Source organism: Agrilus planipennis, unplaced genomic scaffold (genome assembly GCF_000699045.2).
Source record: "Agrilus planipennis isolate EAB-ADULT unplaced genomic scaffold, Apla_2.0 scaffold81, whole genome shotgun sequence".
NCBI lineage: Eukaryota > Metazoa > Arthropoda > Insecta > Coleoptera > Buprestidae > Agrilus > Agrilus planipennis.
The window spans coordinates 356645-371699 of NW_020438902.1; the positions used below are offsets into that span (position 1 = coordinate 356645).

The following is a 15055-nucleotide window of genomic DNA, read 5'->3' on the forward strand; positions in this document are numbered from 1 at the left end:
CGTGTCCAACCAGTTAAGGGACTGACGACCTTATGATGCTGATGATGACGGCTAAGGCACGTCCATTACTATATGTCTGCGGTTGCAGCAACTATTTCTTTACAAATTTCCACACTGTTACATGAGAGGAGCCAATGTTGTGTTTTATTTCGCATGTACTACTTTGAGAGTTGTCTTCTATGAAATCATGTATTTCATCATCTTAGCGATGATATGGTTTCGGTGTTGACGCCCTCGGCCATAAAAGTAGGGTGTTCTGTACATTCCCGGTTTCTCGTACTGTCTGTACTGCATTTAAGATAGTTCATACGCTAGGAAGTCTTCAGTAGGGACTGCATTTTGCATTGACAGTGACATTGACTTACTGCCACTAACTTGAACTGGTTACAGCGATAATAGATGAGCAAATAACTTTTACCGGCTGAGTGCAGCATGAATATCTTGAGTCACACTTAATGTATTCTAACAAATAATAAGCAATATTTGAGCTTGTAAAATTACCTTCAAACATATTTGTCTCGAAAACATGAAAACTGTGGACTTTCGGAACATTTAGTTAAACTTCCTGTTTTATGGCGCCCTTTTGCAAGCTTGTCATTTATTTCGCGTCTTCATCAATTTAACTATACATATGTATTAAACAGTCGAATCGTTTTATAATGCCCACAAGTACCCAATGAAGAGAAATTAGGGGTGATTAGGATAAGTGCCTTTTAGTTTATTTGTTCCTTTACTATAATATCCATTTTTCATTTCTTAGCACTATCACTTGTTCTTTTCTAAACCAAAGGTTGCAAGAACTTTCTGAATTTTTCGATCTTCGTGTTATTTTTATTTACAGTTTCATTCAATCAGAACGATTTCCACAGTTGCTAATGGTTTGATGCCAAACTTAGGGTTTCCGGGATTGTTTTTTCATTTCTCCCACTTTCTGTTTCTTTAGTTAACCCACTCTCGCAAATTCATTTAGATTTTTTCAAAATGTATGCAAAATTGACTTCAACAAAACTACGACTTATTAACATCATTTTTTCTGTTAGTTGTGTTACAAAGCTACAAGAAGAAAAGTCATAATGTGAACAATATTTATTTATACATGCTTTCAATCACCTTAAAAAATGAGATCTATAAATATGCGGATTTTAATGTTTATTGATACTTCACCTTCTTTTTATTGAATACTTTTAGTTTTAACGACTACTATTTAGTGTATGTATTTGTAACATTTTATGTGTAATGTGTAATGAATAAACAATCGGTAAAGTATGCACGTGCCTGAGAATGACTTTATAATAACACAGATGGTTTCCTATCGCGCCGCCGGTCTCTCGTATTTTCTTAGCATGTGCTGGTGTGCATAAAATTCATGTTAGGCTGAGGAACACTCCACCCACAGCATACCTTTTCCGAGAGACTAAAACAACGTTCAACGTTGCAAGAGCACGAAAGTTGCCGTCTTCGGCAAGCCAAAGCGCACATTCACCCGACGACTCGCTCGAATCCACACGAGGCCAAAACGAAACATACCCGATCTGAACAAACCGGCATTTCAAGCGTTTTCAAACAACTCAGTTGGACCCAACACGGCGTGTGGTGTGGTCCTCTTTGCAACTTCACGCTGCGTTCATTCGTAAACAATGGATCCGATTAACTGATACCGTTCTCCAAAACATTCTTTTCAAATAACATTGTAAACAATAGTTGTAGAGGTGATATTGACCATTAAATTTTTCATTTTAGCAACGACTTGTTATAATATTTTGTCGTTTTCGCGTGTGGTACTTGATTCAATTTTGTGTACAGTTACAAAAAATGAAGCTGTTTCTGTTGTTGGCATTCATGTACCATTTGGGGGTTGGTTTTGTGTTGGCGGAGTTCGAAAACAGCTGGATAATGTACAAAGAGCAGCCTTGTTGCAATACAGGAGGGAATCATCATCTTCGACATCATAGAGGTATGTGGCACACAAGGGCCAGGTGATGGCTGGACTGTCTTCAGGTAGTTGTAGTACACTATACCTACCGATCTATTCGTCCCAACATGGACGCTAACGTGGATGAGTTCCTAACCTACGTTCACAAGTCGTACATGATATCAGGACTGTGGCAATGGTTCACTGACTCACTTATGTTGGTTTAATGATTACCACCTGATAAATAATTTGTTTATCATTAGTGTTAAAGTTACTTCGTTATTACGATGACGACAATATAGAAACATTTGGAATTTAAAAATTTCGTAAATAACTAGACCACGTTCTCAATTCTACGAAGGGGAATTCAAAGAAATCTTAAAACAGAACCACTTACGAATAGACGTTAATAAAAACGTTTGTATTAAGGTGTTTTCTTCGTTCCTTATCAGTTGATAAGCAGTTGCTTTCCTGATCGCTTTTTAATACTCAAGAATGCCGCTTCACACATGTTACGAAATCGGAAAGCTCTCCCGTCTGAAAAATGAAAAATTGTCGTTGCGAAAGTAACAAGAAATTTTCCTTTGTTCCTTCTTGAAAAAGCCGAAATATCGTGGTTTACGAAACACGTGTCGCAGTTGTTTCCGTACATTCCATTTGTATATCGTTTTTTTTTTTACCAAGGGTCAGGTACTTTCGGTTTCCCTTTGCTGTTTTTTGAATGATTACGAATGAGGAAAAAAGATTATTTTTAGCTATAATTGTTTGAGTCAATTCCTATAAGGAAAAGTTGATGCAAAGAGAAGCAGACTGTCTATCGGATAATGTTTCGAGTGATTATTTTATTTTAAATTGAAAAATATGTATGATGTATGTAGGTAACAGGTGAAAAAGCTAAAAAGTAAACGTGAGTGTCAATTTTTGAAGACACGTAGCTGAAGTAACCCAAAATTTCTGTGAATTGGTTGCTATAGTTCCTTAGTTTATGTTCTGTGTCGCGAAAATTCAATTCAAGATCAGTGTATAAACGTCTCCGATGTTCTCAGCAATCCGTGCAGGACCTTTTCATCGAAAAGTTCTAATTTTTCTAATGACAGGAGCATCTATTCCATACTTGTAAATAAACTGTACGTAATTAGTGTACTAATCCTTCATCCTGTTTTATTCACCCGATATAGCTTCAATAAAACATTCCCATTTACCTACATATCAACATGTAAGAACCGGTCGGTGTAAATCGAATTCGTATTCGAAAATTCTCTCGTGTTTGAAGCTCTAAAATAAACCGCTTGAAAGCAGAAATTAATCAGTGTTGTTCACATAGCATCTAAAAATTTATTTAAAAGAGCAATTAACTGAGAAAATGGAAATAGTAGTATTCGTAGGTAGTAATTAAAATCAAACAAGGGCCCTGGACGAACGGAACGCGAAGAAAAATAAGTCCGATTATAAAGCTCGTATTTATAATTATCATTTATCTAAAGCCTGATTTCGAGTACGCTCGCTTTCGGTCTCTCGCAAAGAAATTGAAGAAAATGGAACACGTTTAGTAATTTACGGCCACGATGTTCAGGGATGCTTTCATCAACCCCTTAATTTCACGCGAAACTCATTTAAACGTTGCGTACATAAATTGTACGGGTTTGAAGCGAAAATTAAAAACTAAGGAGTCACTCATTCCCGCGCTAAAATTCACTGTACTTGTGCCCTATACATTTTCAAAATGATTATGTATATACGCATCTGGGCAATGTTCTTCTTTACTGTCTCATAATAAAAATATGTAGTACCCGCCTATCGTACTATCTAAAGAACAACAGAATTCAAAAATGTGATTTTTAAACCTTGACATTGAGACAAACTGCTCAAATTTGGGATATTGTTTTGTCAATCTGTGATAACAAGATTATGAAAATCTTATAGATATATAGATATGTGAATGAAAAAATAGTATAAGAATCCTGTTTTCAACGCCCCTTCACCGAGCTTGTCCACATCTTATTTCACACTACAGCTATGAGAGTTGTACGAATTTAATGCAATATCTATTTAAAAGCTTTCGTTTCTTTTATAGTATAGTATATAATGTATATATATTTATTAAACTTTTACAAACATAATGTGTAAAATAGCAGAAATCTTATTGAAAATCTATCTCGAAATTCTGGACGCTGGAAAAATACAAAAAAAATGTGACCAAGGGCAAGACCTAATGAATAAGACCAAGACAAAGACTAAAATCAAGACCGAATATACAAGATAAGACTAAATACGCAAGACCCAACGAAAAATTATTACTTCCGCTTGATTTATGAATTAAACTATTTGAAGCAATTTTAATTTTTAGTACTTGAAATTTTTAGATAACAAAAGAAACTTTACCACTTACACTTTAACACGTGATTGAAATATAGAAACAGGGTATCTTTTTTTTTTATGTTTTTTACTTCTTTCATGTACTTTTCTTATTTTTTCCGCTATATGCTCAATATATGCTTTAGAGGAAGGATTTTCGAGTTTTCATAATTCTCACAACTATCGATACTATTTTCTCATGACATGACATATATGACAAAAAAATTTAGCCTTTGAGACAATTATTGTGTCGGTAAAAAGAAAAATTTGTTCTTGGAAGAATTATTAAGAAAAATAAGTATCAGATTAAATAAGCAAGAGTTAACACGCAAGACCAAATCGAAGACTGAGACTATATCAGTAAGACCAGGACGAAGACTAGAAGTATTTGAGCAAGACCAAGACTAAGACCGAATAAACAATACCCAGACCAATACTTGGGACAGTCGTGGTTCTGAGTAAGTTAGTAACCTAGAATATCGTAACATAGCCTAACTTTACACAAGGTATTGTACTGAGCGATAAATGGGATCTCTTTTGAACATCACAATAGTCTGTCTTACTTTTATCATAGTGTTCACTGGCTCATAACAACGTATTGTACACTACAGCCGAGTTGAGAACCAAACAAAAGGATATTCTATTACTTGCGATCATTACTATCTTTTGAAAAGTACGGCGTGTTATGGGAACATTCCTGCAAATACCTTCAGTCATCTTTTCATATAAACAATAAAATAATATATGTCCAATAAACACAATTTAAATCTTGTGGCGTGTGTTACGCTTTGTTGAGAAGATTTTGCGAGTTGGATTAGTTTCGGAGAGTTTTTAGAGAAGCAGGAGATTTTTAGGTAAGCATGGTTGAAAAAAATATATTTCACATGTTCATCAAATTATGGAAATTCGCTCGTACTGCATAAAAAAGTCTCGACAAAAATTGTGCAAAAGGTGTATGTCTGTAGTACGACTTTGTATGGGTGCGAAACGTGGACGGTGGGTGCGGTGAAAAAGAGAAGGTAGTAGTAGAAGAAGAAAAGTAGCCTTCGAAATTTGGTATTACAGGCGAATGATGTAGATAGAGGAGGTTGGAAATGAGGATGTTTTAGAAACAGTAGGAGAAAACTGGGCGCTATGGAAATCAATAAGAAATTGACGAGATAGGTTGGCATAAAGAGCCTAGTTAATAGGTAACATGTGGGATGTTCGAATTTTAGAGAAATGCAAAAATTAGCTCAGGCTAGGAAAGAGTTGAGATGCGTGTCCAACCAGTCTTAGGACTGATGAAATTATAATTATAAAAAATATGCTATTTGTATATACGGTATACGTTTTGCCTTACCTATGCATATTTTTCCTTGGTAGTAAATAATAGGGTAGATAAGTAATTTTGAAGATTTTGAAAGGTTGTTGAGTTTCTGAAATAAATACGTACATTAGCAACATAACAAAATTACTAAACTCTCAGATGTATTTTTATTGCCAATTAAAGAAACTGATGTCATAAGTACATTAGTTTCATAGTGTTAGTACATGTCAATACATATAAGACCGCAAGAAATACCTGCTACCCTCCTTTTCTATTCTATTGGACATTTGGACATAACATGACAGTGATTCTATTAGAAACGTTTCTCTTTTAACGATGTTAATTATGTACGCTTTAAACGAATATCTGAAATATCAACACGACAAGCATATTTTTGTCTAACAGTTTTGCTTTAAGCTAAGCTATTCAGTCATTAGATTAGGTACCTACACGTATCAATCTTCAAACATTACCAATATTACCAATATCTCTTTATCTATTAACATACGTTAGGTTTTATCTTTCTGTTAGTCATTTCGTGTCTGTAACATGTTTCACGAATTGGTTACGGTTCGCCTTCACTCAGTATTCTCAATCAATAGGTCTTCAAAATGTATAGACCCATCATAAAGATCATTAACCTACACATGCAACAGTGTAGAGAAGATATATCTAACTTAATGTTGTTATTAATAGCTCTTTCAAACGATAGGGTCTGCTGTGGTGCTTAGGAAGCAAATTGATACTACAAAGTAAGCGTAGTTGCAACAATACATAATTAATGGACGATTTTTAATATTTATGCGTCATTAAAGAACAGTTACAGACTAGCGTCATTCTTGATGGAATAAAAAAATTTGTTATGTGTTTGTAAACGACGAAAAGGCCAGGGTTTTCGCAGCCGTCTTTATTTTAAGAGGGTTCGATGTTCAGCCTTGATAGCCGTTCCCCGAAGATGCACACTAGTTGCCGAAGCCTTAGATGAACGGCTCCATCTGTGGACTTACCGAAAGAGAAAAGCAAATCCTGTCATCACGGCCTTTAACCCTTTACCCTCTTCAACTGATCGAAAATCCTACTTTATGGGGATTTTCAGAGACAAATGCTTCACGAATTATATGAAAGTCACCAATAATCCTAAAAAGCTGGGAATGTTGTTTACGTTAGAACAGGTCGGCAAGTTTAAGAAAATCTCTGACCTAATGTAAAACCTGCACTGAAATAAAGAGGGAAGACATTCGGAAGGAAGTGGTGATCTGTCACCGCCGATTTTACTAATTTTAACAGCACTGTGTATACGTCGAAGCGACATACTTTAACAGTTCAGGAACTACTAATCAATGCAATTCAGATGTTCTAACGTTCTAAGCATCGGCAGTGATTGAAGTAGAATTATTTGCTGGCGTTAGAAGGTAAGTTTTGTTCACAACGTACCTGTAGGTGTGACAAAACTGGAGATACAACGATACAACTATTGTAATAGTTCACAATTTATGAAGGAGATGTTGCAGACAGTCGACAGAATCGTCCACCCCTAATGATGATATCTTCTAGGCGTCTTAGACAAGTAAAGCAGCATTATTCTTTAGAGTGGCTAGCTACATATTTAGGTGGATTGCAGCACAGTGATTAGTTTGAATAGGAACTGTGTGGTATAACTTAAGGCTGTTCTCAAACAATTGTGTTATTTTAACAAAAATGCAACTTCCGGAATCTTCTGGTCTGCTATTTCTAAAAGATTGCTGCTTTATGTCGCAATTGTAATTGAAATATGTCAAACCCATCCCAGATCATAGGGTATTTGCGCCGACACCAATTGAGCTGCAAACTGTCCTCAACGTGTGGTCGCTTCTAGCTGCGGCTACAAGTGGTCGAGTGTACGAGCGACCTAAATGAGCTTACAAAAAGTGTTTATAAAGGGTTGTATGAATATAATAGTATTGATTTGCTCAATGATAACTTTTAGGATTGTCTACCACCAAACAATTGAATACAAGGAAACAGAAATTCTTAGAAGCAAGTACAAACAGATATGTGCATTTTTGGTATAAACGAATGCAAAGCTGTTTTAGAGTCACAGAAAGTAATAAATACCGCTTTTAAAAAGAAATCATGGTTAAGGGTGTCAGAGTTTACAACATTAAATATCTTATACAAAATATTTCTTTACTCTTTGCTGGACTGTAATCGTGATGCTCGGATAATTATAATTTAATATTAATGTGAATTAATATTTAACCGTTATTGAATTTGTAATAAAAATTTTTCAATCCTTTACAGTAATTTCAAATAGATAAGACAGAAGACATGACAGAAAACATTGAGAACATACTTCTGCGTAATTTATCTTGATTAATATTGCAATAGAGTCAGTTAGAAATTTTAGGATAACCATTTTATGCCTGTATGACAGGTATAGTTGACTTAAGTTAAAAAATATATAAAAAATAATTTTATATAATACTAGCTACCAGCCCCAGCTTCGCACGGGTGCAATGCTGATACTAAATATATTTTTGTTTTGTTTAGATTATAATCGAGGAGGGGAAATCTTCAATCTTCTTCTTTATATACAACATTCACAGTTTTTTGTCATTAGACAATACAAACCAGCCTCCCGGCCGGTACCGGCGCAACCGCTATGTCCCTGTATTTTTAATCTGTAATATCTTCGAAAATATTCATTTAAATTACATGCTGTAAAGGGCCATATTGATCTATATTAAATACACAATGTATTTAAAAGTACTTAATTGGATAAGGATTAATGCTGTATTGCTTACAATCGCTTCGTAATTAACTCATTATTTCTCATAAAAAGTAAAGGATAAAAAATGGATATTGTGGGTTATCCCTAAGAGATAGACACATACCATCCCGGACATTTCTGTAGACCCTTTTAAGATGTACAATAGTGTAGTACATTATTTTGATCTATCTCGTAGGGTTCAGCCAGCGTTTGCAATGTAAACGCAAAAATGTGTTTATTTACGACATCACATTAGAAACCTCTAAAATTATCAGTGTTTCCCTACTATATTATGCATGTATTACACATATAAACCTTTCTCTTGAATCACTCTATTAAAAAAAACCGCATCAAAATCCGTTGCATAGTTTTAAAGATCTAAGCTTACATAGGGACAGACAGCGGGAAAGCGACTTTGTTTAATACTATGTAGTGATATTAAATAAATTAATATCATATTTTTCAATTAAATCAAGTAGATCAGTTCCGTACTAGGAAATTTTCATCGGGAAAGCATTATCAGTTCCGCAAAAGTTATACCTAATCTGCTTCAAATCAGAAAATTCTAACCAGGAAACCATTACTGGTTCCACTTTAAGCACTAATCTGCGCTATATGCTTTCCTTTATCATCATAGGGCATACCTGACGAGGTCCTGAAAATGTTGAGGAAAATTCTTCTTACCGGCAAGAGACCATTCAATTGGTGAAAAACTTTCTTTGCATATGCATTTTCCTTCTGCCTTTATGCCACATGTAACGGAAAATCCTTTTATTTTTTAGAACTTTTTTAATACTATCATCTACTGTTCATATATTCTGTACAAAATTCTAAAGTCTTAGAAATTTGGATTTTGCACGTTGTTGTGTTGTGTTTTACATTGTGCTGCAAAAACTCCTTTATGCATTTAACCATAATAATTTAATACCAAACAATAGGTCTTTTGCTGTCAGGCATACTACATAAACATAAAACAAACTTTTACTTAGTGAATTAATTGTTATTGTGGAACTCAATCTAACTAGTTGTAAAGCGTTCAAGTTTGTTAATCATAGGCATCCAAGCAAGTTATTAAACCAATATTAACAGTTGACGCGTATGTGTGTGTACGGCCTTTTTGTTGTGATTAAATTAAATTGCAATGATTTGCAACTTTAATCGTTAATAAGAAATCGTTGTTGGACTAAAAATAAGTTTGTTTGTCCACACGTTGTTTAAATGTCGTCGGTGGTACTGCCATTATTCAAATGTACATATACAGCATACTGACAGAAACGTGTCAGTATAAATTAAAGTTTCGATTAGAATTTATAATTGATCAGTAATATTTGACCCATTCCCTTAATAAATAAGTAAATTAACGACTAATGAATGTTTAGTAAGAATAATTCCCTCGAAAGAAAAAATTATTTTACAATCTATATCTGTTGAATAGGTCCCTATATCAAAGATTCCTTACATGTAGACTTTCAGGCGTACATTTGAAATTTGTATTGTTTGTTCTTCCTAGTGCAGGGGTCAATGTTTACGGGTTGCCAACCTTGACCAATGAGGACTTTTGCAAGTAGGGTCGCAGTATATAAACTCTGAAACAAAAGAAAATAATAAAACGGGCGAGCGTGTATTAGTATCCGGCTCGAAGGACCATATGTTAGCGATGAATTGCACGTTGGCAATTTGCAACACAAAAAAAGGGATTTTCTTTTTTAGTTGTTGTACACTTATAATAAAATAAAACGGACACTGGTAACTTAGAACACGTTTATTGTTGAAATCATCCGAAGAAGTTTTGTCAAAAACTAGATTATAAATTTGTAGCAACTGTATAAGCAGGTAAAGTGTACACAGTGGAATGGTCTGTTGCTATCTCTGGTTTGTGTCTTGAGGGTTTGGCCCATCGGTTACAAAAATACTTACATCTGGAAACCCCCAAGACAATGATATTCATGTTTCCATGAATATGAGTACATATGCTTTCAGCTGTTAGATATAAAAATAATAATAATATGAATGATAATTTTAGAAAAGAAAATAAATAAAATAAATTGAATATGTATTAAAGTTCTTAACAGGAAATGAAGTTCTTTGTGTTCCTTATGACTAAAATACAATTTTAACGATGTTTTAAAATTTTTTTACTTGTAGCTGAGTAAGAAACGAAGCAACTCTTGATCGTCTACCCCTATCGACCTTCAGATCTCTTGCAGACAATTTTTCATATCAAATGGGATTATGTCAAATACGACAAAAATTCTATGAAATAGGATTCTTGAGTTTTGGGAATTTTGTCATACAACAGAGCATGAGAACGTGATTCCTGGTGCTTGCAACTGGTTCGTAGATGTCTGTCTCTGAAATGTCGTTTTATTTATGTTAATCGAAAAAGAAGTCACTTCTATGCTCGCGATTAATTTAGAATGTTTTATGTATATATATGGAGCGCGGCGCTGTACGGGTGCGAAACATTGACGGTGGGCACTGTGGAAAAGAATAGGTTAGAAGCGTTTGAAATGTCGTGTTACCGGGGAATGATGAGGATGCCGTGGATAGAGAAGGTTAGAAATGCAGAGGTATTAGAAAGAATATGAGAACAGAGGACTCTATGGAAGTCAATAAGAAATAGGCGAGATCGGTTGGTAAGACACCTTTTCAGACATAAAGATCTAGTCAGGCATATTAGAGGCAGAAACTGAAGTTAGAAAGGGTAGAGGTAGACCTAGGTTAGATTATTGTTCGCAAATAGTTAAGGATGTGGGATGTTCTAGTTTTAGGGAAATGTGAAGTTTAGCTTAAGATAGGAAAGAGTGGAGATACGTGTCCAACCAGTCTCAGAACTGACGACCTTATGATGATAATAAAAAAGGACAATTTATAAAATCACTTTGCTTCTTTCGTTATGATCAGTTCGCTTAATATGTGCGATCGACAGCGTTTTTATTATCCTAATTGGATACCAAAAAGAGTCCGACGCATTAAATTATCGATGCGACATTAACTAACTGATAAATCGGCAAAGCTGAATAGAGAATTGAAATGTTCTCCGAAGTACGTCCATTTGAATAAATAATTCGCTTGTTATCATTGTTCGAACTCTTTTACATATTACGTACTGCTCTTTAGCAAGATGAATAATACATTTGTGTACGTTATGTGTAGGTATGCATGTATGTATACGGACGAATTTTTGAATCTCCGACAAGCACATTATTAAAATGTTGAAAAATGAGTCCATTAAGTTCCTGAAAATTTCCTGGGCTGCGGTGTATAATATGCAAATTATTGTCAATGTAGAATCGATATACGTATCTCTGCCGACAGATGTTGTAAAGCTTTTGTATTTTGACAGAAGATTGGCGAGGGTTGACACGGGCCGTTTGTAGATTGCATTGCGTAGCATGTTTTCGGCCTTTTTATAAACCCAACGACACACTGGGGTATCGTTGTAGTTATTAATCGTTACAGAAGGTGTAAAGATTTTCCTCCCCATTCAAGGCCCAGTTGTAATGGTTTGGATGTAATTTCGTTTCTCGCTTTTACAACCTGCAAAGATCGCAACTGAACTCGTTAATCCGCCGTCCCTCCTTCTCTCCGAGTTTCGGTTGAAAAATGTGTTGAATTAGATGTTTAAAAGTCCAGTAAATCTAAAAGACAATTAACCGTCGGCATGGTCGTTTCCCTCCGCTCTCATTACAACGTTTTGCCAATTTTTACGAAAATCCCATTTAAAGTTTCTGTTTAAATAAAGGTGAAAGATAAACGGAAAACTGAAACAACTAAAAAATCCTCATATTTCTCAGTAATTTTCGTTTTGTTATTTTGCGAGAAAAGGGAAAATCTTCGCTCGCCATTATTTGCTTTTTTTAGAAGTACGTTATGTTCATTGGTATTTAAATAGTAAGTACCTCCAGATATGTAAAATNCGACTAAAACCCCTCTACCTCAGGCCGTTCTAGGACCAATTAAGGTCCTCTTCAGCCGACATACTAACTAACAATATTAAATTTACTTAAAACTAGAGAATAACTAACAAAGGGGGTGGAGTCTAAATGAAAGAAATTATGGTGGTAGATAAATTTAGGAATTTCCTGAATGTCGTCATACACGAGAGGGTGTTGACCAACTAGATACAGAAAAGTTCTGAAAACAAGTATACAAGAGCTAACAATGGGCCAGGTATTAATGACAGAAAAACCTCATTTATGCTACCAGGAATTAGTGAATTCATATATATATATGACAATGAAATTATTCACAAATATTATAAAACCAAATAATAAAGGAAAGGAATTTATAAATTAAAATGTTTGAAGAAATGTTTGAAGTTGAACTGAACAAAGAAATTTGAAACGTAAATAAAGTAATTAACAAAAGTAAATCTAACTAAATGGAAAAGTTTTTGAATTAAAATAATTGTAAAAAATATAGACAATTATTAGCACTAAACATATTGTAATATGTACTTATTATTATTATTGTTGAATAATCTAATGTAGCTTAAAAATACATCAGTATGGCGTTAATATTTAGAGAAAGAACATTACATAATGTATCTGAGGTACATTTTCTAATTTATAGGTACATCATAAGAATCCATTACGTTACATTCCAATCCCTAATGATATATTGCAGACGTCAATTATGTTAAAACTAAAGTTAATCATTAGATAATAACGAATATTGTTTTTTAACATTTTTTAAGTAAAATCTCTTATGCAGCGCCTATTCTTAACCACTCAAATAAAATACAGGAAAAGATTAGACGTTATATTTTTGAATTATGGATTGGATGGTATTGTAGGTATTATGTGACCTGATGGTGTGGTATCGTTACATGCAGCGATTCATGTTTGTTCAAGCGACAAACATGTTGCTTCATTTATATGTACAAGAAGATAATGTTTGGTTACTAGAAGTTGACATGACGCCCGTTAATAATTAAGTACGTACTACGTACTCAGAAAACGTAAGGAAAAACAGAATATAAAGATACGAGACGAAGGATTATAATAAGTGGCTGATTTAAGGTATCTAGGAAGTTGGATAACTCAGGACGGAAGGAGTACTAGGGATGTAAAGCAGAAATTCGAAAAAGTGTATGTTTGGAGCGCGGCGCTGTACGGTTGCGAAACTTGGACGGTGGGCGTGGCGGAAAAGAAAAGGTTAGAAGCGTTCAAAATGTGGTGTTAAAGGCGAATGATGAAGATACTGTGGATATAGAAGGGTAGAAATGAAGAGATATTAGAAAGAATACGAGAACAGAGGACTCTATGGAAGTAAATAAATAGGCGAGATACAGAGGTTAATAGGACACATTCTCAGGCATGAAGGTCTTGTAGGAGACATCTTTGAGGCAGAAACAGAAGTTAAGAGGAGTAGAGGTAGACCTGTATTAGATTACTGTTCGTAAATAGTTAAGGATGTGGAATGTTCTAGTTTTAGGGAAATGCGAAGATTAGCTCAGGATAGGAAGGAGTGGAGGTGCGTGTCCAACCAGTCTTAAGACTGACGACCTTATGATGATGACTAAATACTCAAATAATAATTTTATTGTGTCAAGCTAAGCAGTATTAAAAATATAAAACATAAATATGAAATGCTCCTGTGTATATGTAATTATTACCTACTGTATGAAAAGCATTTGTAACAGTTTCACATTTATCATGATTAATAATACCAGTATTGTAAAATAAAATTACATTACTACCGCCTTAATCGTACTCAGTCGTGCCTAGATATTGAGATTACATTGTTTTTTTTTAATATAAGTAAGTTCTGATGAAAGGTCAATAACTGTTCCCTGTAAAAAAAATTTATTTACTATTCTTTACTAATTCCAAAGGTGAACCCAATATTTTCATAGGTAATATTTTCGGTCATATGTATCTAATTTAGTTAAAATTTAAAATTGTCTTTATTTATTCGGTTAGTTCTGTCATTTGAACTAATTTGATATTTTTAGAAAAGAATAATCAGATCCTGATCGTACCCGTTTCAGTAGAATGATATAAAAGGTATGTATTCTCTTCTGCCATTTTAGGTCCATCCAATGGAGTGAAATAATAATAAATATGCGCTTTGAAGATATTGAATGTAAACATCGACGTCTACAACTACTCTTACATCGATTTCAACTTTATAAAATGACGCTAGAGCTAAATCTTCGCTAAAACAAACTATTTCTACAAGAGCAGCATCGTTCATTTAGATTTTTAAACGTATCTTTAAATAAATGAAAAATTTATACATGCAGACATGTTAGCGTGCGGTTAAACATTTTCCTCCCATCTGATGGATCCAAAATGACGGACGAGAATACTTCCTTTTATATATGGAGGGTAAAGGTAAAGGGTACTACCTCTGTTGTGAAAAAGTGTCTGTCAAACTGCGTTAAATTAGGAACACGCCACAGTAGCAACAGAGTAAATTTCAAATAAAGCGCCAAAAGTTATTAAAATAAGATGAAATAAACAAGGACAAAATTAGTATGAACTACGTGAATAGTTGAGGTTTGGGTACTGGACTGTCTCTAACCACTTTTCTTCTTCTTTTGATTTTGGCCGACTATGGACCACGTGAAATAATATATGATTGTTCCCCTCCCTTCTTTCTTCTCTTCCAGTAATATTTCATTCTTTCTGCATGTTGTTTCTTTCTTTCCTCCGTCCACTTAGTTCCAGTCTTCTTTTTTGGCTTTACTTGAAAACCCTTGAATTTTATAATTTTCTCTTTG

At 34.3% G+C, this 15055-nt stretch overlaps 1 protein-coding gene across 1 annotated transcript in view; it reads left to right on the plus strand.

Annotated features, from left to right (window-relative positions):
* The first annotated feature begins 1577 nt into the window (after window positions 1-1577).
* LOC108737228 (semaphorin-2A-like) overlaps window positions 1578-15055 on the plus strand; it is a 542905-nt gene continuing 529427 nt past the window's right edge. The window contains exon 1 of the mRNA XM_025973300.1: window positions 1578-1954. Within this exon, the coding sequence (XP_025829085.1) occupies window positions 1813-1954 (142 nt within the window). The 5' untranslated portion in view covers window positions 1578-1812. The remainder of the gene's footprint in view (window positions 1955-15055) is intronic.